The sequence below is a fragment of the Suricata suricatta genome, chromosome 10, assembly GCF_006229205.1.
Source record: "Suricata suricatta isolate VVHF042 chromosome 10, meerkat_22Aug2017_6uvM2_HiC, whole genome shotgun sequence".
NCBI lineage: Eukaryota > Metazoa > Chordata > Mammalia > Carnivora > Herpestidae > Suricata > Suricata suricatta.
In genome coordinates, this window is record NC_043709.1 from 132,678,220 (window position 1) to 132,704,028 (window position 25,809).

The 25,809-nt window shown below is 52.9% G+C and overlaps 2 protein-coding genes across 5 annotated transcripts in view; one reads left to right on the forward strand and one right to left on the reverse strand.

Moving 5' to 3' along the window:
- The window catches only part of GDI2 (GDP dissociation inhibitor 2), a 33,140-nt gene extending 23,692 nt beyond the window's left edge, over nucleotides 1-9,448 (forward strand). Inside the window, exons 7-12 of one of the 2 annotated variants that reach the window (XM_029953683.1) lie at nucleotides 5,547-5,646; nucleotides 6,808-6,979; nucleotides 8,090-8,234; nucleotides 8,345-8,399; nucleotides 8,490-8,640; nucleotides 8,954-9,448. In XM_029953683.1, coding sequence (XP_029809543.1) covers nucleotides 5,547-5,646; nucleotides 6,808-6,979; nucleotides 8,090-8,234; nucleotides 8,345-8,399; nucleotides 8,490-8,636 — 619 coding nt within the window. In that variant the 3' untranslated portion in view covers nucleotides 8,637-8,640; nucleotides 8,954-9,448. The remainder of the gene's footprint in view (nucleotides 1-5,546; nucleotides 5,647-6,807; nucleotides 6,980-8,089; nucleotides 8,235-8,344; nucleotides 8,400-8,489; nucleotides 8,641-8,953) is intronic. The other variant, XM_029953684.1, reaches the window with a different exon arrangement.
- A 673-nt stretch (nucleotides 9,449-10,121) lies between these two features.
- TASOR2 (transcription activation suppressor family member 2) overlaps nucleotides 10,122-25,809 on the reverse strand; it is a 66,007-nt gene continuing 50,319 nt past the window's right edge. For all 3 annotated transcript variants that reach the window (XM_029955942.1, XM_029955943.1, XM_029955944.1), the window contains 6 exons: nucleotides 21,163-24,891; nucleotides 14,278-14,403; nucleotides 13,443-13,596; nucleotides 12,572-12,677; nucleotides 11,605-11,786; nucleotides 10,122-11,289 (listed from right to left, as the gene is read on the reverse strand). In XM_029955942.1, coding sequence (XP_029811802.1) covers nucleotides 11,171-11,289; nucleotides 11,605-11,786; nucleotides 12,572-12,677; nucleotides 13,443-13,596; nucleotides 14,278-14,403; nucleotides 21,163-24,891 — 4,416 coding nt within the window. In that variant the 3' untranslated portion in view covers nucleotides 10,122-11,170. The remainder of the gene's footprint in view (nucleotides 11,290-11,604; nucleotides 11,787-12,571; nucleotides 12,678-13,442; nucleotides 13,597-14,277; nucleotides 14,404-21,162; nucleotides 24,892-25,809) is intronic.

Consider the following 25,809-nt stretch of genomic DNA (forward strand, 5'->3'; position numbering starts at 1 on the left):
TGAGGTTCATTTATGTTGAGGCGTGTATTTTAGTTCATTTTAAAACTATGGAGTTTTCCGTTATATGAAACACAGAGCACATCTTCCTGCGGGCAGGATCAGGGCTGTTTTCAGTTTGGGGGGTATTCTGAGTGAAACTACCATGGACTTTTGTGTAAAAGTCTTTGTGGACATCGGGTGTCGTTTCTCTCGGGTCATTTTCCGCGAGTGGAGTTGCTGGCTGAACTGGAACGTGTGTGTTTGACTCCAGGAGACTCCGCTGGGCCGCCCTCCGGAGCGCCTGTGCGTCCCCAGGTCCCCACACTGCGCCTGTGCGAGTTCTCGCTGCCCCTTCCTTGGCCGCACGTGGTGCCCCCCCCCCCCCCACGGTGAAGTGCTCTCATTAGGGCTTGAATTTGCATTTCCTGAGAACGAGCGGTGATCACCTGGCCGGTCGGGAACCTTTGTGGTGGCGGCTCCTTGCACGCGTTTAACGATCGGGGTGTCCTTCCTGTTCCTTCTGGCCGCGGGTCCTTGGCCGGCTTCCGTGCTCTGCGCGCTTCCCAGTGCCTGGCTTCTCTGAGGAGTGCAGGAAATTCTGATGGTATATCGCATTTTTGGTTATGTTTACTGCTTCCTGGGTGCTAAGAAAGCTTTGCCTGCCTCAGGAGCACAAAGATAGTTTCCAATGTCTTTTCCTGGAAACTTTATGGTTTTAGCTTTGTTGAAACTTGTAATTCGTTGTAAAATAGTGTTGGGGTATGCGGTGGCGCGTGGCTTGAAGTTGGTTCCTTTCCGCGCTGATGTTTGGTTGCCCCGGCACCGCTTGTTGGAGACACTTGCTTTTCCAGCTGCGTCTGCGCCTTTGTGGCAGACCAGCTGGCCCTAGGTCCCCACCTGTCTTGTTCCATCGGTTTCTTTTCCTTAGGCCGTTGCCGCGGAGTCCTGGTAACCATAGTTTTCTTCGAAGTCTTGAATCAGGTAATGGAAGTCCGCTCCAATTTTGTTCTTTTCCAAACATTGTTCTGGCTGTTCTGGGTCCTTTGCATTTCTACAGACATTTAGAACAGCGTGTCAATTTCTAGAAAACCAGTGCTGGAATTTTGGTTGCAGCTGAGCGTAAAGGACCGTAACGATGCGGGGTCGTGCAGTCGTGAGCGCGCTTCCTCCGCGTGTTCGGTTTTCACTGAGCGGGTTTGTAGCTTTCACCGTGGAGCCCGAGCGCCTTGTTCACATTGATCCCCCAGGAGGTCACGTAGACGCCGCTGCTAGCGGAGTTATCGCCAGGTTGTTGCCAAGTTGCTTGCTGGTGGGCTCCCTGGGGGCTCGGTCAGTTAAGTGTGGGACTCTTGGTTTCCGCTCCGGTCGTGATCGCTCGGTTCGGGGGTTTGAGCCTCTGTCAGCACAGAGGTGCGTGGGAGTCTCTGTTTCGCTCTCTCTCTGCTTTCCCACTTGTGCGCGCGCGCTCTCTCAAAATAAACATTAAAAAAAAGTCGTTTGCTGGTGAGAATAGACATCCTTGCTTTATTTATTATTAAATATTTTCTATAGGGTTTTTATAGATGGCTTTGTTGGAATTAATTCCTTCTTACTCTTGACTTGCTGAGAGTTTTATGACGAATGGGTGTTAACGAGTTAATAATGCACGTTTTCTTTTTATGCTGCTATTATGGTGAACTGCATATAGATTGATGTTTTGAATATTACCCAACCTTGCATTCCCAGGATAAACAACACTTAATTCATGGTATATTTTCCTTTTAAAAATTAGGCTACTCAGATGTCCTGTTTCTTATTTCATCAATTGTGTTTTATAAGAAATTTGACCTTTTCAGATGAGTTCCTGAATTTTATTTATTTAAAAAAATTTTTTAATGTATGTTTATTATTGAGACAGAAACAGAGCACGAGTGGGGGAGGGGCAGAGAGAGAGAGAGAGAGAGAGAGAATCCAAAGCAAGCTTTGGGCTCATTTCTGTCAGCACAGAGCCTGATGCTGGGCTTGAACCCATGAATCTGGGATTATGACCTGAGCTGAAGTCGGACACGTAAGTGACTGAGCCACCCAGGCGCCCCCCCTTTGTTTATTATTGAGAGAGGGAGCCTGCGCACACACAGTGGGGGAGGGGCAGAGAGGGAGGGAGAAGGAGAATCCTAAGCAGGCTCTGCGTTGAGATCATGGATTCTGACATGGGGCTAGAACTCACAAACCGTGAGATCATGACATGAGCCGAAACCAAGAGTCAAGACGCTTAACCGACTGAAGCCACCCAGGCACCCGCCCTTCTAGCTGTTTAAAATTGAAACAGATCATGGATTTTACACTTTCTTTTCTTTTTTTTTTTAATGTTTTAATTTATTTTTGATACAGAGAGAGACAGAGCATGAGAGGGGGAGGGTCAGAGAGAGAAGGAGACACAGAACTGGAAGCAGGCTCCAGGCTCTGAGCTAGCTGTCAGCACAGAGCCTGATGCGGGGCTCGAACCCACGAACGTGAGATCTGACCTGAGCCAAAGTCAGAGGCTCAACCAACTGAGCCACCCAGGCGCCCCTACACTTTCTTTTCTAACATAAGGATTTAAAAGGCTTAAAGTTTCTCTCTAAATATGTATTCTTCAGTGTGTTACCCTTTCATTCCTGTTTTCCTTTGATTCTTGGGTTACTTGAAGGGATAGTGTTTAATTGCTAAACATTTCGAGATTTTTCTAAATATTGTATTGCTACTATCTAATTCAGTTCCATGATGATCAGAGAACTTGTACAATTTTAATCTTTGAAATTCCAGCATTATTTATGGTCAAGTAAGTGCTGTATCTGGGTGAAGGGGCGCTGTTGAAGTGGTCGGGCCTGCCGCGTGTGGGGCGCACGCTCTGTGAGGGTGGCCGGCCGAGGGCGGGAGCGGGCGCGCTCTCGGGTCTGCGGCTAGTTCTGCTACCGAGTCTTCCACCAAGAGAGTGGGTTTACCTGTTTCCCAGTTCAGTGCTGCCGGTTTGTACTTCATGCGTTTCGAGCTCTGATTTGTCTGACACTGAGTACCACCGTACCAGTTTGCTGCTGTTTGTATTTGTGTCCTGTCCTTTTACTTTCACACTTGTGCTTATGCTGAAGTGAGTCTCTGGTAGACTGCGTGCGGTGGAACGTTGCTCTTTTATCCTGTGTGGCAACCTTGGCCTTTCCCGGGATTGTTCAGTTCTTAGCTATTTAATTATTGATACGGTTGGGATTAGATCTGTTGTTTGTTTTCTTTTTCTTTTTCCATCTGTTTCTATCCCCCTCCTGTTCTTTTCTTTAGATAAATCAGATTTTTTTATGATTCCAGAATTTTCCCTCTAGTGGTTTTGTAGCCATGGCTCTGCACTTCAGTGTCGTGCACGATGGCGCGCGCGTCCTTGTCCTCCTGGACATGCAGTCTAGCCGCTCCGCACCGCTGTCTCCCGTCTGGTGCTCTCCTTTGTGCTGTCGCCTGTGTTTGACGCCTGCCTCGTCAGTGCCTCCACGGCGCGGCGGTAGAAGTTCCGCGGGGAGAGCAGGAAAAGGAGTCATTTTACCACGTTACCATTTTCGTTGCTCTTCTGTCTTGTGAATCTCTGCACGTGGTGACCTGCAGGCCCGTCTGCGGCGCTCCTGTCCTTCTGGGTTTTATCAGTCCGAACATGTTCTGTCACCTTCGTTTTTGAAGGACGGTTGTCAGCTTGAGGCTCTTGCCTTCAGCGCAGCCGCCGCTCCCTGGCCTGCGTCTGCTGCTCCCGGGGGGCGGGGGGGGCCTGGGGGGGCTGCCCCGCCCTTGGTCGCCAGTCCGCGTGTGGACCGGGCTTGCCCTGCGGCTGCCCACACGACCCACTTGGGGTTTGGCGGTCTTGCTGGGACTGGCGTGTGGTTTGGGATTTGCTGCAGTGCTTGGCTGAGTAAGTGAATCTTTGTATGAAATTGGGAATCTAAAAATTGTCCCCTGCGGATGCTTCCTCTTTCCTCCCCTCCGGGACACGCAGTTCCGTGCGCGTTGGCTGCTCGGCGTTACCCTGCAGGCCCCTGGCGCGGGGGCTCGTTGCTTTTTTGGTTCTTTTTGACTTTGTTCTCTCCATGCTTCATATTTGGATTATGCCTATTGATTTGTCTTCAAGTTCACGGACTCCCTTCTTTATTTCCAAAAGGCTGTGAATCCTAGTCATTGATTTTTAACCTTTTTTTTCTGGCACTGTACTTTGCTACATGTAGAATTTCTAGTTTTTTAAGTATAGCTTTTTTGTGAGATTCTCTTATTTTGAGCCTACTGAATACATTTATACTAATTCTTTTTAAGTTTATTTTCAGAGAGAGAATGGGAACGAGTGGGGTGGGGGTCGAGACGGGGAGAGAGTGGATCCCAGGCAGGCTGTGCACTGTCAGCACGGAGCCCAACGAGGGGCTTGATGTCACAAAGTGTGAGATCGTGACCTGGGCTGAAATCACGAGACCGACACGTAACCGACTGAGCCACCCGGGCACCCCGCTACTACTATATTCTTGACCGTTTGTGTTGAATGCGGATGTCGCAGCAGTGGCCTTTACCCCCTGCAAACGCTAACACTGGTGATGCGGGCATCTGTTCGTATTGATTGCTTTTCCTGAAATCTTTACTTTGGGTCACACTTTGTTTCTTCACACGTCTGGTGATGATTGTATACTGGATACATTGACTGGTGCGTTGTAGGGATGCTGGATTCTTTCTCTGAAGAGGGTCTGTTTTTGTTCAAGTGGGTAGTTAAATTATTGACCAGTCACCTTGAACTTTTGGAGGTTTGACTTGACACTTGGGTGGCGGGGGGTAGTTTTTTCTTTTCATTTTGTCTTTGCCTGAATCCTCAGTCCGAGTACAGTAAGGTGCGAGCCTGCCGGGGTTTCATCGGGAAGCTCCGTGTGCGCGGACCAAGCTCTCAAACACGCAGTTTCCGACTTCAGACCCATTGGTCGTTAAGGTCCTCACTGTACTCTCTGCTCAGCTCTTTTCACCTGTTGGCTGTTGCCGGATTTTCTAGGATTTCTTGGACTCTTTCTCAGGTACAAGCACTTATGAAGTTAAGGATTTGAAGAGATTTTATAGATTTGGTGGCCGCCTTTTTGTGGATTTCCTCCACCATCTTCCTCTCCTTTGACAGCCCCCGTTTCTGCCCCGTGGCACCTGAACCAGGAAGAGTGCAGGCTTTCTGCCTCGTGCCAGCCGCACCGTCACAGGGGTGGGGAGGAGCCTCAGAAACCCCTGACGGACCTCGCTGGGTCCTTCCGGTCAAGTCCCCAGTGTCTGTCTGCTTTTAGTCCCTCTCGAGGGCCCCTAGATGGGCTTTGTGTTTGGTTAGTTCAGTTTTGGAGGATTAGCATAAGCACTTCAGAGGGACTTGGCATTGAGAGCTGAATGTGAGTGAGACTTCATGCTTTTAACTCTATTTTGTAATTGTTGCTTTAATGGCTTTTAAACTAACACCTGCTAGAAGGAAATTAAGCAAATATACATTGCCTGTGTAACTCATTAAGATCTAAGAAAGGAGACTTTAGTCATGGACACAATTATAAATTATTTCAAACTTTTTTTAGGCTGAGTGCTATTTATGGTGGTACCTACATGCTCAACAAACCAATTGAGGAAATCATTGTGCAGAATGGAAAAGTGATTGGAGTGAAATCTGAAGGAGAGGTAAGAGCTTTTACAATTTAAAAAATACTGTTCTTGTGAAGGAGACGTTCTTGAACGTGATGTGGTGTGGACACTGATGCTGGTTCCAGGCTACACGTGGCCTCTCTGTGACAAGTTGTCATCTGTAATGACTGAGGACCACAGATGCCGGGCTTAAAAACACATTATTCCTATTGGGTTGATTAGTGCTTAAGATGGAAATAGATATGAGGGATGAAGTCCAAGTGGTAAGTAGCGTGTGTTTATGTAGCGTAGGTTGGTGCTTGCCTCCTGAATTTTCCTTTAGATTTAGCTTTATTTGTACCTCAGAATTCATTGGTTGAATTTGGGCGTGGTGGATACTGAGGGTTTTATTACTTAATTTGGGTGTCAGCTGTGGAGCGGGCTCGGTGCAGGGTTTCTCAGATCTGAACTGCACATAAACCTGTGTTACTTCTGGTAAAGCACCCCTCCCACTGCCGTGGGGGTGGGGTGGTTCCTGCGGGGTCTTCCCGGGTGTCGGGATGCTGACGCTGTGGGTCTGCCAGCCGGAGCGTGTCTACTTCGTGAAATGGCACCTCTCACGGGCAGTGAGAGTGGCTCCAGAAGCTGGGGATGGGGACCTACTTCTGTTCCGTGGGTTAGGACCGTGCACTCTGCACCTGCTGGTTGGCCGTCGGAACGAAGCGTTACCTATGTAGACCTTTGGTGCCTGCCTTTTGCTTTCCGTGTGGGAGGTTCCGGGATCGTGTGTCCCAGAGTCCTTGTTAGTGCAGAGTTTCGTCTCCTTGTTTCTCAGGGCCGCTCCCTCTCAGGAAATTACGGAACTGCTTACTGGGCACAGTCCCCTGTGATGACAGCCTTCGGTGCAGTAATTCTTTTAACCCAGCAACGCCCTTTGAGGCTGGCTACAGACAGGATTTGAAACCTGTCTGCGCAATTCTAAAACTTGTACTTTTAAAGGCTGTGCACCAGGTTTCCAAATGCTTGACTAGGACTTAGGATGCACGGGTCTGTTCCAGGAGACTTGTGGGGATTGTTGGCAAAACTAGTTTTACGTTGTCTGTACGGTTAACCTCGGGAGGGCCGCAGATTACACGACGGGGACGGAGGCACCAGCCTTCTACCAGAATCACCCTGGACACCGAGTACTGTGACTGTGCCTTCACTGTTCCGTCACAGGTCGCTCGCTGTAAGCAGCTCATCTGCGACCCCAGCTACGTCCAGGACCGGGTGGAGAAAGTGGGCCAGGTGATCCGCGTGATCTGCATCCTCAGCCACCCCATCAAGAACACCAACGACGCCAACTCCTGCCAGATCATCATCCCCCAGAACCAGGTCAGCCGGAAGTCAGGTGAGCTTGGGGGCCCGGTGGCTGTCCGCAGAGCTTCGTTACGTGTGATTTGCATCATGTTTTGTCCCAAGTTCCCAATTTTGTTTGCTCTGTGACAGTGAAGAAACGTTAGGTCACGCACGAGAAACCAGGCATGGTGGATCCGTCTTGGCTCACAGAGACCCTCGCCCCTCACGCTGAAAGGCCCCCCGAGCCCGGCTCGAACACCGTGTGCCTGTGGGGCTTCTGTCCTTAGCTGACCCAACCGCATTGCTTTTGTAACATTCTTCGTCAGTGTAATATTCTGAATTTAGCAGCGCGCCAGAGACTTGACTTGTAAAAGTGTTAATTCCTAAGCTCTTCACGCTAAGCAGCTATTTTCATCCCCTGCCTTTTTCCATCTTCCTTCCAGATAGAAACCCGGAGTCTTTATCAAGACTTCAACTTAATGGTGTGTTTAACAGCTCGTTTCTTTTAAGAGCTGCTGTTCCATGTGCGCAGCCAGAGTCCTAGGTTATGACCGGCACAGAGGACGTGCGGGGGCCCCAAGCAGATCCCAGGGTCTGTGAAAGTCTCAAAGGAGCAAAGGGAGCTCAGTCGTGGTGTTTTGTATTGGAAAATGAGTGGGACACAGGCTTACAGGAGTTTATTTCTTTATCGTTTAATGTTTATTTTAGAGCATGAGGTGGGGGGTTGGTTGCAGAGAGAGCCAGACAAAGTCTGAAGCAGGCTCCGAGCTGTCAGCACCGAGCCCGATGTGCGGCCAGAACTCAGACTGTGAGACCATGACCTGAGCCGAAGTTGGAGGCTTAACTGACTGAGCGAGCCCCCCGGGCGCTCTTGCTTACAGGCGTTTATGATGCCAACCGAAGAACAGCTTGTGCTGACTCCGGTTTGTCTGGTCCGGGGTAGCTGCCGCAGAGCCGGGGAGAGACCTCCTCACCCGGCGGTCCTCCGCTCCAGCGGGCTGGAAGTCGCTGAGAGCTGCAGGCTTTTGTGTGCGGCGCGGTTTGCCTAGAAGGTTCGGTCTATCCCAGCCCTTGTAACACCACAGCCCGAGGAGATACGGGGAGCCGGACCGCGCACCACGGTCTGTGAGCCCTGGCCCCGAGCGCCTTTCCTTGTTTCCAGACATCTACGTGTGCGTGATCTCCTCCGCACACAGCGTGGCCGCGCAGGGCAAGTACATCGCCATCGTCAGCACGACTGTGGAGACCGAGGAGCCGGAGAAAGAAATCAGACCGGCTCTGGAGCTTTTGGAACCGATTGAACAGAAGTGAGTGATGTGCTCCTTTAGCTGAAACCCCACCGTGAGACTTGCACAGAGCGCTGGGCGCGCGGGCTCGGGCCCCGATCCCCTGCCGACTCCGTTCTCTTCCCCTCCAGATTCGTCAGCATCAGTGACCTCCTCGTCCCGAAGGACTTGGGAACAGAAAGCCAGGTGAGTGGGGCCTTCCGCGAGCGGCGTTCCGCGCGGGCTTTGCCGGGAGACCCCCCACAGGCCTCAGGTCTTTGTAACTTTCGTTGGCAGATCTTCATTTCCCGCACGTACGATGCCACGACCCACTTTGAGACCACTTGTGACGACATTAAAGACATCTATAAGAGGATGACTGGATCCGAGTTTGACTTCGAGGAGATGAAGCGCAAGAAAAATGACATCTACGGGGAAGACTAACAGCGTACGTTTGATCATCTCATTAGGACAAACTTACCTTTTGCAAACGACGCGAACCGTATGAAATCAATATTGTAAGGCCTGCTTTTGTAATCAACATGGAGATGGCAGAGCCCTGTCCCAGTCCATACCCCCCCCCCCTTCTAATATCATGCAGTAACATGTTTTCCTGAGTGGCTGTTCAGAACGGGCGGGTCACCACATTCTGTCCAGGTTAACCAATACTGGCTTTTTTTTCCTAGTGAAGCATCAGTTTTAAAAAACCCTTGTGATACTGGTACATGGCACTTGATACAGGATTTGTATCTTTTTATCAGTGTAGCCTGTGCGGGTGCGCTGCTGCTGCCGCCGCTCCAGAGCCGGCTCGGCGGTTGGCCTGCTGTCTGTCCTCCTGACATAAAGGCGATTCGAAACGGACTATTCCGTAACTCGGGCCAGCGTCCCTCCGTCCTCCCTGCACCTTCCCATCTCGTATCCTGTCAAGTATTATGACAGTGCCCACGTCACACGGCCACAAGCTGGGGTTCCGGGGGCCTGAAATTCTGACACAACTCCAGCCCGCGGGAGTCACTTCGGAGGAAGCTGTGTGTGGCAGTGTTTGAACCTTATAACAGTGAGGCGAGCGGAGGGGAGAGAAACTTCTCATAAAGCAGGTAAACGTAGCAGCTGCTTTTGTATCCCGGGTGTGGCTTCTTCGACGGACCAAGCTGCAATGCAGTATTGATTTGACAGAGCCTTCACTTCAGTGAGGTGTCTCCACATGGCTCCACATGATTTCTGTGCTGCAAAATAAAGCCAAACTCTGGAAACCAGTTCCTTCTCGGTTGGTCTGTGTCCCGACGTTAAGAGCTAGTGCGCGTCGTGCTGGCTGTGGCCCGGCTGCAGTGGCCGGGGACGCCGGGGGCATGTGCAGGGTTCGATGGATAAACACACCCGTCATCTGGCTTCACTGAGTGGACCCCAAGTTACGGTCTTGCCCCGTCCTCCAGGGGCACAGAATCCCCCCGGTTAAGAACCTACTGCTTTACCTACATGGTAAGATTATCGAAATGCCAGCCAGCCTTTCCCTGCCCTAGATTCAAGCCGTGAGCCAGCGGTGCGGGCAAGGGTCGCGCTGGGCTAGAAACACCTAGAACTACTGGGCTATTGTCACATTCCTCACTTGTCATGGAACACCCGTCCTACTTAGGTGCCTGCGGCTTGGTTAAGGGGGAGAGCAGTGCTCGAGGGGGGCTGTGGGCAGTCTCTCCGGCCGGCAGGCCCACAGCAGGGGCTCAGGTGGACCAAGCACGGACCCCCCCCCCCCCCCGCCCCCCATGGGTGGTTCTAGGTGAGAAACCACGTCAGGCGCCCATCTTCCTCCTGGGTGGGGGGCTGGACTGGCAGATTGGGCCCAGGGGTAGAAGTGGAAGCAAAGTCCTACCTATTAAATGGCCTAAAAATGCCAGAAGGTTCCCCACAGAAGCAATTGCAGAAACAGCTGAATGATTTTTAGCTGTCTTTATTAAAAAATGAAACAAACTGGTTAGAAAAACCTCCATTCCAAACAGATACTATGTATCTCTACAAACTTTTTTGCTTGGTTTTGAGCTTAAAAGATTAGAAATTCTAATACCATAAATAAGTGATTTTCTTCCTCAGAGGGCAGATTTTGTAGTGCGCTCTTTACAAAATCCAAGTAAGTGAAAAATGACAGTTCATAAATTTGTACCGTTTAACTTCCTGTAGTGTTGCTAGAATAACAGCAAGGAAAATGAAGATCACAGCGTTTACAAGGGCGGTAAAACCTTCCAAACAGGCTGTAACGTGCACTACATGCGCCTCTCCGACCCGGACGTGCAAAAACAAAGCTATTGGTTAAAATAGACTTCTTTCTGCTACAACTAAGTAAACGTGTTTGTAAAACTCTTACTTTTCATGTTGAGCTTGATAGCTCTGAAGGCTCTCAGTAGAAAATGAAATAATTTAAAACCATAACGTTTAACAGCACAACCTGAAGCTGCTGGACAGCTGCGGTCCCACTGGGCGTGACGGCCAGGGCTTTCCGGCAGAGCGTGAGGTGAAGGCCCGACCGCTCCTGTGTACGACGTTGGCTGTTCAAACATGAGAAGGCTGCTGTGTTCAAAGCGTTTTCCAAGGAAAATACTAACTTGGTGGTGGCGTCCCCGGGGTCTAGGCAAGCTGCAGCCGAGGCCCCTGTGTAAACACAAAGTTGGTCATTCCGCCTTCCGACGAATAACCAAGACCTGCTCTGCAAACAGGATGCTGTCGGGAGGGGACGTGATCTGGCCTGGGAACAAAATGACCCGCAAGTGAAAATGTCGGTCGTCAGAGGAGACGGGCCTGGGGGGGGCGCAGCCTTCAGAGACCCCCGCTCACGGCCGCGCCAACAGCAGCTCTGTCCCCAACGCCGACCTGAACTTCACAGCCCACGCAGACGACAAAGCGGAGTTTGCAAACTGGTTTCCTCACCGACGAAATGTCCGTGTGCGTCCTGTCTCACACAGGAGAGTTCTGGAAACTGGAAGGTGTTCTTACCAATAGCTACTCTTAAACGGAGCTGCTATTTTTTGTATGTTTTCAGTAAAGCTATTTACATCTGTAACAAGGATGCCACTGCTTTCAAAGACTTCTCTGGAGAGGGCAGGCTCTTCTGTGGAAAAAAAAATATGCTTTTTTGTGAAAAAGTCCATTGATGTATACGTTTTAAGCACCAGAACCCCTTTTATTTAAACAAAATGTTCGTGGAACCACTTAGTCCGTGGGGAGTGGTTCCAGGGAGGAAAGGGCATGACGCTTTGGGGGCGGGGCCCTGCCAGCTGGGCAGCGTCCACGCAAGCGGGTCCGCAGGCCCAGGGCCGCAGCACCGCCAGCCAGATGCGCCCCGCGCATGTGCGGCGGATCCCGCACGGCACCCCAGGGCCAGCCCGGAGCCTTCTAGAGGCGGCAGAGCGGACGCGGAGCTTACCTGTCAGGAAGACGGCGAACCTGGCGTGGACGCGCTGCACTTGCAGGCCGAGCAGACATGTCAGCTGTTCCACTTTCGCCGGCGGCCGGGAGTCACAGTGGTGGTAAGGCAGCAGCTCGAGGAGGTCGGTGCTCTGGTAGGACTTCAGTATCAAGTCCTTCTTGCGGGCGACCGGGTCCACTCTGGAAGGGACACAGGACGTGAACCGCACGCAGAGCCCCGTCAACTGGCCGAGGGTTACTGAATTCCAGCTGCGCGGTGGCCTCTCAGAACCTCCCCGCACTCGAACCTTCCTTCCCTGTGAAGGGCCCAGGCCCCTTCACCACCTCCTCGGAGTCTCCCGGCCCAGCCCCCACACCTCTTCCCTGACAGCGGGGATCTGGGCTCCACTCGGACCTCCCAGCTCGCCTCCCCTCTTGCATCTATCTGTTCCTAGGCACGGGCCCACCCGCGGGGTCGCACCCACGTTTGTCCTCCTTGGGAAGGTGTGGTGCGGAGACACTCCCAACGCCCAGCTTCACAACGGCTTGTGTGACCGTCCGCTCGTCCTTGTCCCCCGTGCTTCCTCGGCCGCGTCCCTGAGGCTGTGTTCACCGCCCGCCCGTGGCCCTGGGGGCCTCCTCCGGGCGCCAGACCGGGTCCCCCCCCCCCCCCCGCCCCCCCCAGCTCTGACGCGCTCTGCCTGCTCCCAGCCTTGTTTCAGGGTAAAATTAACTGAGGCTCCGTCCTGGCCTCCGTGTGGCCAGCCTTGTAACCGGACACGACTCCGTATAAACACCGGAGAGAGGCCCGCGGCGCCCCCGGCTCTGGCCCTTCCCCTTCCGCTCAGTGAGGGAGCCTGACCTTCGCTCCCGGCACCTTCCGGACTCGCACACCGGACCCCTGCCCCGGCCCCAGAAACCACATCCGGGGGCGCCTGGGCTCGGGGGACCCGGACACGATGGCCGCCGCCGTGCGCAGGCCTCACCTGCTGCCTTCTTTGAGCTTCTTCCTCTCCCGGTGGTGAAGCAGCCACCGCCACCTTCCGCCGCTGTTCAGCCGCTCCAGCGTCCTGACGATGTCCTTCAGCTGAGCTACACACACCACGGGGACAGGAGCAGCTGAACCACGGACACCGCGGGGACGGGAGGCCCCGTCGTGCTCCCGCTCGGGGGTCGGAGCCGGGGCCTCAGCGCACCCCCCCCCCCCCCCCCCCCCCCCCCCCGCGAGGCCAGGATGCGGTGACCTGTGGTCCCCGACCTGCGGATGGACAGGCGGGGGCCCCGCTGCGCCTCCCCAGAGGAGCGACAGGTCTGGATCCCCAAATGGCAATCCTACGTCTATTTTCCAGGTCCGGTTCTGCGCGGACCTCACGCCTGTGGAGGAGACCCCCCCCCGCCCACCCCGGGGCACCTACAGCGAGGTCCCCGTGCCACCAGCGCGGGCAGGTTCTGACTCACCTGCAGGCCGCCCTGCGCCCGCCCGTGCCCGAGAGAAGGGAATTGTGAGTGTCCCGCACATACTTAAGACGACTTTTAGGAGCCATTTTGTTGATTTCCAGAACATCAACAAGCTGGCAGGGGTGAAGGCAACAGAAGTAGAGGGGAGAGCAGGGACGGGGCGTGTGGGGCAGCACTGACAGGAAGGGGCGGGCACCTTAGGACCAGGGAGGCGGAGCCAGCAGCCCCCATGTGCGTTAGCGCTGGGCACAGCGCGGGGGCCAAAACTCAGACCTCAAAAGGGGGCGACTGATCCGAGTTGTTAACTTTCTTTTTGACGAAACGATCCGGGGTCTCTGGGTGGAGAGGCCGCGTGACTGCCTTTTGAAGAAAGGAGCGAGCACAGAACCCAAGGCCTACCCGGCGTCAAAGCTTCCAGAAGCTCGTCGTCGGACACCACGAAGCCCCCCGCGGGGAAGAGCTCCTGGTGGGTGCACTCGGGCACGTCCTCGGGGCCATCCACGCCGGCGAACAGCACACCGGGCAGGTGCTTCAGCCTCAGCAGACAGGGAATCTGGTGAACAGAGGACCCCGGGGGAGAGGGTGGCCGGGTCACTTGGGGCACCTTCATCCAGGGGTTTCGAGGTGCAGGGACAGCTGGAGGCACACCCCCCGGGCGACTGCCCGGGAGGGTGCAAAGCCCTGTCCAAGCACAGGGGCGCCTCTCCAAGCAATCCTGACTCAGTTCACCGTCCCCGCCCCCCGCCCCACACAGAGTGGCCTCCTCTCCAAGGACTGGAGTCGGGGAGGCACAGCGGAGGTCTGGGGCCCCGGAAACTAGTGAAGCAGGCGACAGGCTGGCGCCGTCGCTTGTCTCCGGCTTCCCGGGCACCTGCCCCGCAGGGCTCGGCGCCCACCTTCGCCCCCCGGTTCTGGGGACAGGCAATTCCTTTGATGCAAACAACAGGTAAACTTCCCAGCAAAGAGGGGAGAACACCTGCACGAAGGCCGTTACGAGGAAGATCCCTGCCTGCCGTCGGGGATGCAGCGCGCAGGCGGTGTCTCAGCTGAGCGTCCCCACACCCCGTTGCTATGGAGGCCCCGACTCGGAGACACCGTGCCGGAACGTGCCCGGAATGCCTGGGAAAGCGGGCCCGCCGGCCTGGCGCCCTCGGTCCCCTCGTCGGCGCGGAGTCAGCGCTAACGTCCACTCCTTCCCTCAGGCTGGAGATGCGGCTGCTCCCGCCCAACGTACCTGATGCAAATGTGACGCTATGTCCTCGTTTCTGATGATGACTACTAGCGTGTCGTTCTCTCTGGGAAAAGCTTCACAGAAACGCTGAGGTTCGATTTCCGCGTGGCCCCCTTTCCTCAGAAGAGCCTGAAAGGGTTACAAGGAACCGTCGCGCGAAGGGGTCTGCACAGAACTGCTTTCCAGCTCCCCGGGCCTCAGAGGCACATCCTGTTCGCTAAGCCACGTCTAGCAAAGCCACTGAAACGGCAGTTTGCCTCGCTTCTAAACGGGCTTCCGCATCTGAAACCTGGCTCCTGGGTCACTAACTGGACAAGTTTGTTTTGTTTTTTAATATTTTTGGTGGCGTGGGAGACGGCGGAGGGAGGGAGGGAGGGAGAGAATCTTAAGCAGGCTCCACACTCGGCATGCAGCCCAACGAGGGGCTCAATCCCATGACTTTGGGATCAGGACCTGAGCCAAAATCCAGAGTTGGAGGACAGTCACCCGACTGAGCCACCCAGGGGCCCCACAGAGGGGCCGCCCAGACACCCGTGCCCCAGACTCTCACCCAGGCGGAGGCGATTACCCGGAGGAGGCAGATACTTGTCTAAGAATGCCACCGCCAGCCAGACCGTTTCTCGAACTTCTGGAAACAATACATCACTTACTGGCTGTGGGGGGAGCCCTGGACGTGGTGGGGGGGGCGGGGCACTGCCGCCACGTGACTTACTTGGGCACAGGCGCTGTGGGCACAGGCCTCACTGCAGGGTAAGTCTGTGTCACCCTGTTCTCCTATGACGCTGACACCGTTTCTGGAAGTTTCCACCGCACCCCAGGAAGCTGGTATCTGACCATCTCTGGTGCTATCCTTTGTGAAAATACGCTATCAACTGTCCCTGGACCCCGAAACAACTCAAATTTTGACCATTTCAATTCACTCAATGCATAGCAACGTATTTTGAAAGAAACTCCTGCATACGAGATTGCTTTCCACAGAGGGCCCACTGCAACATCTAAATATAAATCTTCAGCTCTGACTTACTTGGCTAAGAAGCCACCTGAATGAGTACATTTTCTGAGATGTCCAACATTTTCATCACATCCTGTGGAGTGCTCCGAGTTTCAACAGTAATAAAGAGCTTCCCGGGCGTTCCTCATCTTGCCTGACACCCACCACTACCAAATGCCTCAGGACTCTCCAGGACAGAAAAAAATTATCTGGAGTAGCTTTCTGAGTTTTAAGAAACATTTTGCTCTAGATTATCTTTTTAAAATTATTTTAGTGTTCACTGATTTTGGAGGGGGGGGGCAGAGAGAGAGGGAGGCACAAAATCTGAAGCAGGCTCCAGGCTCCAAGCTGTCGGCACAGAGCCTGATGTGGGGCTTGAACTCACACACTGCAAGATCATGACCTGAGCTGAAGTTGGACACTTAACTGACTGATCCACCCATGCACCCCTTTCAAAGAATTTTTTATTTTTATATAGAGAGAGAACCAGCAGGGGAGGGGCAAAGAGAGGGAATGGAGGATCTGAAGCAGGCTCTGTGCTGACAACTCAGAGCCCGATGCAGGGCTTGAACCCACGAAGTGTGAGATCATGAACTGAAGTCAGATGCATAACCTACTGAGCACCCCCAGGCGCCCCTAGGTTACCTTGATAGTGCTTTATTCTCAAGTTTATTTTATAATGTGTCCACCTTCTGCCTTGAGGATTAGTTTTACTTTTGCACAAAATTTGTTATTTTCTGTTATGAACAGGGGCCACTTAAAAAAGTATGATCAGCAAACACAACATTCACTATTGAAAGAAGCAAGTACTTTTGCTAGAAGGAAACGGACCGTGGCTTTGATTTCTCCCCCGCGTGAAGACCTCTGCTGCTCCTGAGCAGACGGTGGCAACAGGCAGGCAAGTGTTCCGCACGCACTGCGGGCCACGGCCGTGACCCCGCGTGAGCGGGTCCGGACTCACTGCCGCACACGTCTAGGTACTGCGCACAATCAGCCCCAAACAAAATTAACTCAAGGTCTACAATTTTCAGGTTACTGTTGGAGGCCAGGCACCTTCAAAAAGTCTACAAGGCCATTTAAAGCTTTATTTTTTCAACAACACTGCTTACCAAAGCAGCATGGAAATTAGAACAAAGACACTGGCAGAAGAGGCCGGGGACCCTGGCCACCACCTGGCTGGAATCCCGGAACCTTGGAAAAGGATCCTTGATGGCCAAAAAAACAAAAAGTTACGCATATTAACTAAATCCAAGTCCTCCGTAAAAGGCCGGGGCGGGAAGCCCTCAGTCACCTCCGGGAACACGTCCGCCTCTAGCCTCCCCCGGAGGCCAGCCCACTGGCTCACCTCCACGGCCCCTGCCCTGCGACCACAGGATGGGACAGATCTCTCGGGAACGCACACAGGATGTTATTTAATTTGAGAAATGGCATCACTGTCTCCCCGGTGCCCTCGTGGGGCTTCCGCGAGGCCCTCCCTTCCCGACCTGGCCCGTGTCCACACCTCCAGACTCGGCTCTGGATGGAAACACCACGGCCCTGTGCTGCCAGCTCCCCGTTGGCCAGAGGAGAGTGAGCGACTGGGGACCCCCCAGCGCTCGGGTCCCTGCAGGGCCTCGTCCCCTGTTGGGCCGGGTGGATGGCCGCACACTTCAGAGGTTTGAGGTCACTTGGTCATTCACCACGAGTGCGTGGGTTTCCCAGGTGCCACCATGTGACAGGTACCCGGGACACCCTGAAGGGCTGACCTGCGTGACCTCTGAAACAAACGCGGTCCCCAAGAGCCACAGGCTCAGCAGTGCGCCAGGCCGGCGTCCTTCCTCCAGGGGACGGACCTTCCCTTCCCGACTCGGCCGGCTGTCCTCGGAACGACGCCAGAGCACCTGCACCATCCCGCGGGCCGGCACGACGACAGCACCGCCTGACCCTCTCTCGCACGCTGGGATTCTAGAACGCACACTGAGGACCGCGGCGCCTGTGTGGGCCGCCGGGTGAGCGCCCAGGGCCCAGGGCCCAGCGCTGTGAGGAGGGGGCTGGACGGAGCTGGGGGCCGCGGGTGGGAGCCAGGAGGGGCATCGAGCCCACCCGGTGCCCGGACGCTGATGCCAATGCTACTCTTCCCTCAAAAGGATCCCTGCTCCCTGGAGAAATGGCTGCGGGGGTGGGGAGCGGGCAAGGAATCTGGGAGGTAACCTGTGACATCAAGCCGTGCCACACAGGAAGCAGGGGTCCGAGGACACAGAAGCCAGCTTAAAAGGGCTCCCGCTGGCCGGGTCTGGGGCAATCTGAGCACGACTGTAAATAATGAAGGATCAAAACAAATACCGTTCAAAGGTCCACACTGCTCAAGGCCATCTACACATTTAATGCAATCCCTGTCAGAATAGCAACAGCAGGTTTCCCAGAACTAGAATAAACAATCCTAAAATCTGTACGGAACCGCAAAAGGCCTCGAATAGTCAAAGCAATCTTGAAAAAGAAAAATCTGGAAGCATCACAATTCTGGATTTCAAGTTATGTTACAAAACAGCAGAAATTAAAGCAGTGTGGTATTGGCATAAAAAAAGAACAGAAAACCCAGGAATGAACCCACAATTGTATGGTCCGTTAATCTTCGACAAAGCAGGAGCAAATATTCAATGGGAAAAAGTCTCTTCAACAAATGGTGTTGGGAAAACTGGACCACTTTCTTACACCATAAACAGAATTCAACCCCAAATGGATTAAGGATGTAAATATGGGACCTGAAACCATAAAACTCCTACGGAGAGCAAGGCACTAATCTGAGAATGGCCACAGCCACTTCCTTCTGGATGTGTGTCCTCAGGCATGGGAGACAAAAGCAAAACTGAACGACTCATCAGGATAAACAGCTTCCGGGGGCCCGAGTGGCTCAGGCTGCCAACGATCTGTCTCTTGTTTGGTTCAGGTCATGATCCCAGGGCTGTGGGGCCAAGCAGCGCCCGTCAGGCTCTGTGCCGAGTGTAGAGCCTGCTTAGGGTTTTCCCTCCCTCTCTCTCCCCTTCCCTACTCATGTTCTCTCTAAAAAAAAAAAAAAAACAAAAAAAACCCCCCGAATTAAAAAAGAGATAAAAAGCTTCTGCAAAGTGAAGGAAACAATCAACAAAACTAAAAGGCAGCCTACAGAATGGGAGAAGATATTTCCAAATGACATCTCTGATAAAGGGTTACTATCCAAAACATGGTAAGAACTTCTAAAACTCAATACTCAAAAACCAAATCCAATTAAAAATGGGCAGAAGATGAGAACATTCTTCCAAAGACAACATGCAGATGTCAACAGACACACGGAAAGACGCTCACCACCACTCATCACCAGGGAAATGCACATCATAGCCACAATGAGGTACCACCTCACACCTGTCAGAGGGGCTAGTGTCTAAATGACGAGAACGACAGGTGTGACAGGATGTGGGGGAAGGGGAACCCTCGTGCGCTGTGGGCGAGAATGCAAACTGGTGCAGCTTCTCTGGAAAACAATGTGGAGGGTCCTCAAAAAGTTAAAAATAGATCCCATACCATATGATCCAGTAATTCCACTTGTGGGTACTGACCCCTTAAATACAAAAGCATTTATCTAAATGGATACACTCACCCTTATGTTTACTGCAATATCATGCACAATATTAGCCAAACTGTGGAAGCAGCCTAAGTGTCCGTTAACAGATGAATGCATAAAGACTGTGTGTGTGTGTGTGTGTGTGTGTGTGTGTGCGCGCGCGCGCACGTATACACACAGGGATATTACTCAGCCATAAAAAAGAATGAAATTTGGCCATTTGTAGTGATGTGGATGACTCAGAGTAGAATACTAAGTGAAATAAGTCAGAGAAAGACAAACATCATAGGATCTTACGGAATTTAGGAAACAAACGAGTGAAGGGGCGCCTGGGGCTCAGTGGGTTAGCGTTTGACTTCGGCTCAGGTCATATTCTCCGGGTTCGTGGGTTCAAGCCTGTCACGCTCTGTGCCAACGGATTCTGTGTCTCCCTCTCTCTCTCTGCCCCTCCCCTGCTCTTGCTCTGTCCCTCACTCAAAATCAAACAAAAAATTAAAAACAAATGAGCAAAGGAAAAAAAAAAAGAGAAAGACACACACACAAACCAGGGAACAGACTTCGCCAGAGAGAGCGGACAGTCACCGGAGGGCAAGTGGGGGAGCGGGACGGGGATTAAAGGGAACACTCGTCACGGAGAAGAATGACGGAGGGCTGGCTGCGCACCCTAAGGAGAGTCACGCGGAGCGCCGGTCCCCGTGGGAGGGAGGGGCGCAGCGCCCGCTGGTTACCGCGCAGGGGCGGCCGGGCAAGCACCCGACCCGAAGCCGTCCGGGCGGGCGCCCTCGGCCGGGAGCACGTCGGGAGGGGAGCGTCTCGAGGGCCAGGACGTTTATATGTTCTATCCCATCTCCCCGCTCGTCGCTGATTACAGCACATTCACGAACATTACACTGGAGGAACCGGCAGAAGCCATCTTAACCAAGTGACACAAATCAGTACAGAGGAACGGGACACACCACCGCGGCAGGCCCCCTCACGTGACATGCCGGGAACACCATATGTGGGTATTTTTGCCTAAAATGCAGAAATCACATGGAAATGACAGGAAACCAACGTAACTGGCCTACAGTCCTCAAGACTGACAAAAGAGGTCACAAAAGAAATGACAGGAAACCGAACAAGACAGCAAAGGTGACACGGGGCCTGGGCTGGCGGCGGGTCTGTGGAGTGGACGAGCACACAGTGTGGACGCTCGCAAGGGCCTCCCGGCGTCACCTCTGCCCCCCACTCTGAAGGTGACACACACCTAGCATTCGGGGCAGCGCGACATCGGGTGTGTGACGTGTTTTCACATGGCTCAGCAATGTTAACAGTGGGGCGTCTAGGGGAAGCGTACCATTTCTGCCACCTTTATGTAAATTTGAAATTACATTTTAAAAGTTAAAGAGAGAAAAGTCTTTTCCCCACACAGAAGAGAAGTGAATTGTGAGGGTAAAATGCGGAAGCTAATGGTGGTCCAGACTCTGGCTCCCACCGCCTTACACGCTCACCGCGGTTACGTCACCCAAACCGAAGGACCAGGTTCTCATCAGAACATCGGTTATCATAATACTCCCAGGGCACCTGAGTGGCTCAGTCGGTTGAATGTCAGACTTCAGCTCAGGTCATGACGTCACGGTTCATGAGCTTGAACCTCAAGTCGGGCTCTGTGCTGACAGTGCAGAGCCTGCTTTAAATTCTCTGTCCCTGTCTCACGGCCCCTGCCCTTTTGTGTTTTCTCTCTCTCTCAAACAAACATTAAAAAACAGGGACGCTTGGGTGGCTCAGTCAGTTAAGCATCTGACTTGAGCTCAGGTCATGATCTCATGGTTCATGAGTTCGAGGCCCACATCGGGCTCTGTGCTGACAGCTCAGAGCTTGGAGCCTGCTTCGGATTCTGTGACTCCCTCTCTCTCTGCCCCTCCCCACTCGTGCTGTGTCTCTGTCTCAAAAATAAAAATAATAAAAAAAATTAAAAACCAAAAACCTCCCAAACCAAAAGAGGTCCCCCTCAACTAATGGATGAACATGGGTATTAATACTTTAAGTCCAAATTTTCCCTTTGGACTAGGTCTGTGCTTGCGTTTGAACAGGAATAGTGTTTCTGGCATCAAAATTGGGGGTGGTGGCCGGCGGGAACAGCAGTCACCACACTAATTCTGGAACGCGACGGGACGTTCAGATGGAGCACGAGAGGCAGAGGCCGCAAAGACTGAGCGGCGAGACTCAAAGGCCCCTTCGTGTCCCGAGTCCGTTCCGAGGGCAAGAACGCTACAGCTGTCACCTCTAATGCTAGGAGGCCAGGAGCAGAGCGCCCGCCCCAGGACGGCGCGGCCCTCACCTTCGCTCTCACAGGGAACGACTGCTCTCCGGTCTCGACGAGGTAGAACAGGAAGGGGCTCCCGCAGGCCTCCTTCACCACGTTCTGGAGCTTGACGTGCAGGCTGGCGCACAGGTCCGCGATCATGTCCTCGTAGGAGGTCGCCCGCGGGACAGGGCAGCACGGCTCTCGAGGGCTGGCTTCCCTACAAGCCGCACTTGACTCTCCTTCTGGGAAAATGATCGGGTTGCTATTCATCATCACCTTGTTGAATTCGGCATATTCGTTGAGAATAAGCGAAATGTCATTCCGGGATTCTTTCAAAGCGGTGTTGTATTTCAGTTTGTTGAGGTGGAACGCAACAGTGGGACTCCTTTCGGAGTTTGCAAGATGATTCCTACCGTGACCACACCTCTCCTTCCAGAAGCAGGAACTGTCCGAACCACCGAGTGTGTGGCCTCTCCTGTGGGGGCTCTGCTGCCTGGGCTCCGAGAGGACCACTGTTACCACGAGGGGACTTCTGCTCCGAAACGAAGGGCGCAGAGCGGGGGCTCCTGCAGCGATCTGGGGAGGGGTTTCCTTTGGAAAGGCACTGGCGGAAGCAGCAGAATGGCGAGAAGCTCCGCTCTTTACGAGTTGTTTTAGCTTATGTGCAAAACGCAGGTACTCCAGGTCTAATGTGTGCTGGGTGAGGCTCACTGCCCTCTGCCAGGAGCCAAGCAAACCACACTTTGCCACGAGACCGGGGCGCCTCTTCAGGCTGTGCCAAGTTCTCGTGGTCTCTTTGAGCTCTTTAGTTACGGTGAAATTGGCGTAAGTCCTGAGGATGCCGTGGAGGTCTCGGATCTGGACGTGAGACGGCACGCACCGGTCTTTCTTGGGCCCCCTGGGCCTGTGTCTGGGAGGAGCGCCTGTCTCCAGCCCTGAGGGCCGCATGCAGGAGCCCCACTCTTCATGATCACTATTATTCAGGCTCAGGAAAGAGCCATAATCATCTTTTGATGCATCTTCCTTCTTGGTTTGACTACATGGCACAGTGCAGGAACCCTCCACTTCTGATTTGGGATTTCTACACTCACCCCAAGAGTCTTGATCGGACTCTGCGGAAAGTGGCTCGTAACAGATGTCAGAACTCACACTCACATCCACGTCTCCGCTCAGGGTCCCCGAGTCCTCCTCGGTTCTGAGCCCCTCACCAGAAACCTTACTTGCAATCTGCTCTTCAGAGACCCCACAAACAAGAGGGGCATAAGATGGGGAAACCAAGGAGGCACAAGGCTCTCTACCGGCACTCTCACTGGTGACTGCTGTTTTATGGTGAGAATCGGTATGTAAGTATGCAGGGGAAGGCCCGGCATGCGACACGTCTTCTGCTTCACACAGTGGCCTGTCCTGCAGCACATGGACGGGGTTTTGTCTGTCTTCTGGAGACGCGGTGTGCAGCTGAGCATCAGCGCCTCCAGGGTCTACGGCTTCTTCATGGGACTGGGCCTGAGCGTCACTATTCTTAAGCAGACTGCCCATTCTGACTGTGGCTATTTCCCGAGCTTGGAAGCCCGTCTCTACATTCATGGGCGTGGAACAGTGGGCGAAGGCGGCAGCACTGTGTGAGGGAAAGGCAAGTCTGGGCAGCTCCGAGTGCCCGTGTGCCCGTGTGGCATCCGCTCCGCTATCTGAGCTGGAGCTCAAGGACTTGGTGTGGATGGAAATGCCTTCATTTGTCTTCAAATCACTGCTGAAGAGATTCTCCTTGATGCTTTTAGGGCCACTATCCTGCTTCAGCAACACATTTGCTACAGCACTTGGAGCAGCTGTAGAAACAAGAGTGTCAGCTGAAGACTTATTTTCAATCATCTTTCTAGGGCTAAACGGAGGCTCCCAGGTCTCCAAGACCAGATGATTTAAGTCCAAATTCCTATTCTGTATGCTACCTGGCTGCAGTGGATTTCCGGATGGTACCAATGTTTCTAGAGAAAGCGTGAGGTCGTCTCCATACTGGGCAGCCGAGGCAGGCCAGCTCCAGCCGGTACCGCAGCCCGGCACCTTGTCTGAGAAAGAGAAGCCCTCCCTGCGCGCCCGCGGGCCGGCTGCCTCGGCTGCTCCGGACAAGCTACCTTGTTCCTCAGGACAGGCAGGACTGACAAGAGAGTTTTCTTTCCCCGTGACGGCCAAATCTACGGACTCGACCTGGGAGAATCTGTCACTTTTCTCACACTGTGTATCAGCAAGTTTTAAACTGCAGAGAGACATGGCTTGAGATGGCCGTGTCCCTTCGACTGGCACTTGGGGGTCAGGACTAGAAGCCGGTGACACTTCTTCAATTAAAGAACCAAAGGGAAAGTCTGAGGCAACATTAACCTCCTCCGCAATCTCAAGGGCACAGCTTTCTTTAGAAAGTATTAAGGTGACTGTTTGTAAATTATCACCCTTTTTCTCATTTTCTAATGATTTCAAGGACACTGCAGGATACGTGGCTGTACAGTGCGCAGCATTCACTTCTCTGTTTTCTAGGAAGGTCACCTCTTCTGGCTCGATCACTTCGCCGGTCACGTCAGGAAGGTCTACATTTGCCGCCGAGGCCTCCTGCCACAGCTCCAGGCTGCCAGCCAGCGCCTCTTCTCTGGGGCTGGTTGGTGGTGATATCGTGAGCATGAGGTCAAGGTCGGAATCCTCTGAGAGCTGCAGGCTGGCCTCCTCTCTGTTCATACAGACACAGGCTTGTGGGGCAAATGCTGAATTAGAAGACTCAAAACTCCCATTTTCACTCTGGAGACCACTCTTGAAATCTGTCAGTTCTGAGGTGCTATCGGCTGCATAGCCCGTTGATGGAACGTAGTCAAGTGAAGAACCTTTTTCCAAAGTGGCAGAGGCTGGTGCCAGGACCACCTCTTCAACCTGGGACGGCTCGATGATCTCTTCTGAAGATATGCCAAAGAGACTCGGAGTCTGCAGAAAAAATTCCTGAGAGAGTTTCCTTTCTTCTTTGGGCAACGAATAATTAGAACTTCTAACCAACGACAGTGCCTCTGCCACCGACTTATCAGATGGCAGCGACAAGCCTGGAACAGGACTCTCTTTCCGTTGCGAACACACTTCTTCGGCAGGGGTCTCCCCAATGACGGAGGTGGCACACACGTGCTTAGTGCACTTCTGTCTGGACACTGCTAGAGCGGGGACGTCCCTGAGGCCTTGTGTCTGTGCCTCTTCAAATGCAGACACTGGACGTCTAAGACTCGTAGCAGGCAGTACCTGTTTAACCAACTCCATATCAAAGGCTGTAGGTTGGCCGGTTCTATTTACAACTTCTGTCTGCACTGGTTCACAGCTATTTTCTTCAAAAGTGAAAGTAACTGGTTCCAGATTAATCGTCACATATCCCGTATCATCCTCCCCCTCCAATGAAGGCCGACTTTCCTGGCTGATGGGGCTGCCCTGCTGGACATGGCCCTGTGAGGCTTCTGTTTCTGTCTGCACTGTTGCGTGAAAACTACCAGCTTCGCTTTCCAGGGCTCCGTACACAGACTTCTGACAGACCCCCGACGGACTGCTGATCCCGCCATAAGTCCTGGTGCCTGTGGCGTGCGTGACAGGCTCATCACAAGTCCCCCTTCTGCTCTCAAGTGGCTCAAAGGCTTTCCCTCTACCGGGAACAGACGGCCTATCAGTTTGGGGGTTTCCAATACTAGGAAGCACGAGATCAGAAGTCTCTAGTTTATCTGATGAATCTTCTTTGGCTTTTCCCCCAGTTACCTAAAATGACAAAAGCAAACACAAAAAAATGAGAATCAAACGGACGGTCTTCCATTTGCATGTGGTGAAGACGGGAACGACAGAGGATCAATTCCAGTTTGCTCTTTTCGTTCTTTTGGATTTTCCACTCTTCCAGAATGTCACAGGGGTGGAGACCAAGCAAACCGCTCTTTTTAGGTAGACTTACCACAGCCCGAAACAGGATTTTCTTCTTTAAATATACACACCAATGAGAGTACGAAACCTTTTAACTGCACAGTTTTTTTTTTGTTTTTTGTTTTTAAATTGACTTCTGGAAAGGAAAGTGGCCAGACCGGTGACAGTGTGGAGATGTGACAATGCAGCCTGTGTGCTAAATAGCAGCACTTAACTCAGAAATGCAGCATGGAAAAAAGTACTCAATGTGCAGTGTTTTTAGTAAAATTAAATGGTAGTTTCTAAAGCAAAGAATAACTTTTGTTAAACACCAGCCTTCATCAGACTATAAAATACATGGTCATCTGGAACTTTCCCAGGAGGAAACAATAAATTATGATCTCCTGTATTAAGCACATCCCAATCAGCAGTTTTCCCCAAAGTGTCAATCTCCGTTCTGGTAAATAAAGATTCCTGACCTATTAGCTACCTTCTTCACTTGTAACTGGAGATAATCTCTCATCAGAGTACCTCTATTCAACAGAACAAGAGAGGGGTGCCTGGGTGGCTCAGTCGGTTAAGCCTCTGACTTCAGCTCAGGTCATGATCTCACAGTTCGTGGGTTCGAGCCCCGCGTTGGGCTCTGTGCTGACAGCTCAGAGCCTGGAGCCTGCTTCCGATTCTGTGCCTCCCTCTCTCTCTGCCCCTCCCCCGCTCATGCTCTGTCTCTCTCAAAAACAAATGTTAAAAAGAAAAATTTAACAGAAAAAGAGAAAACACTAC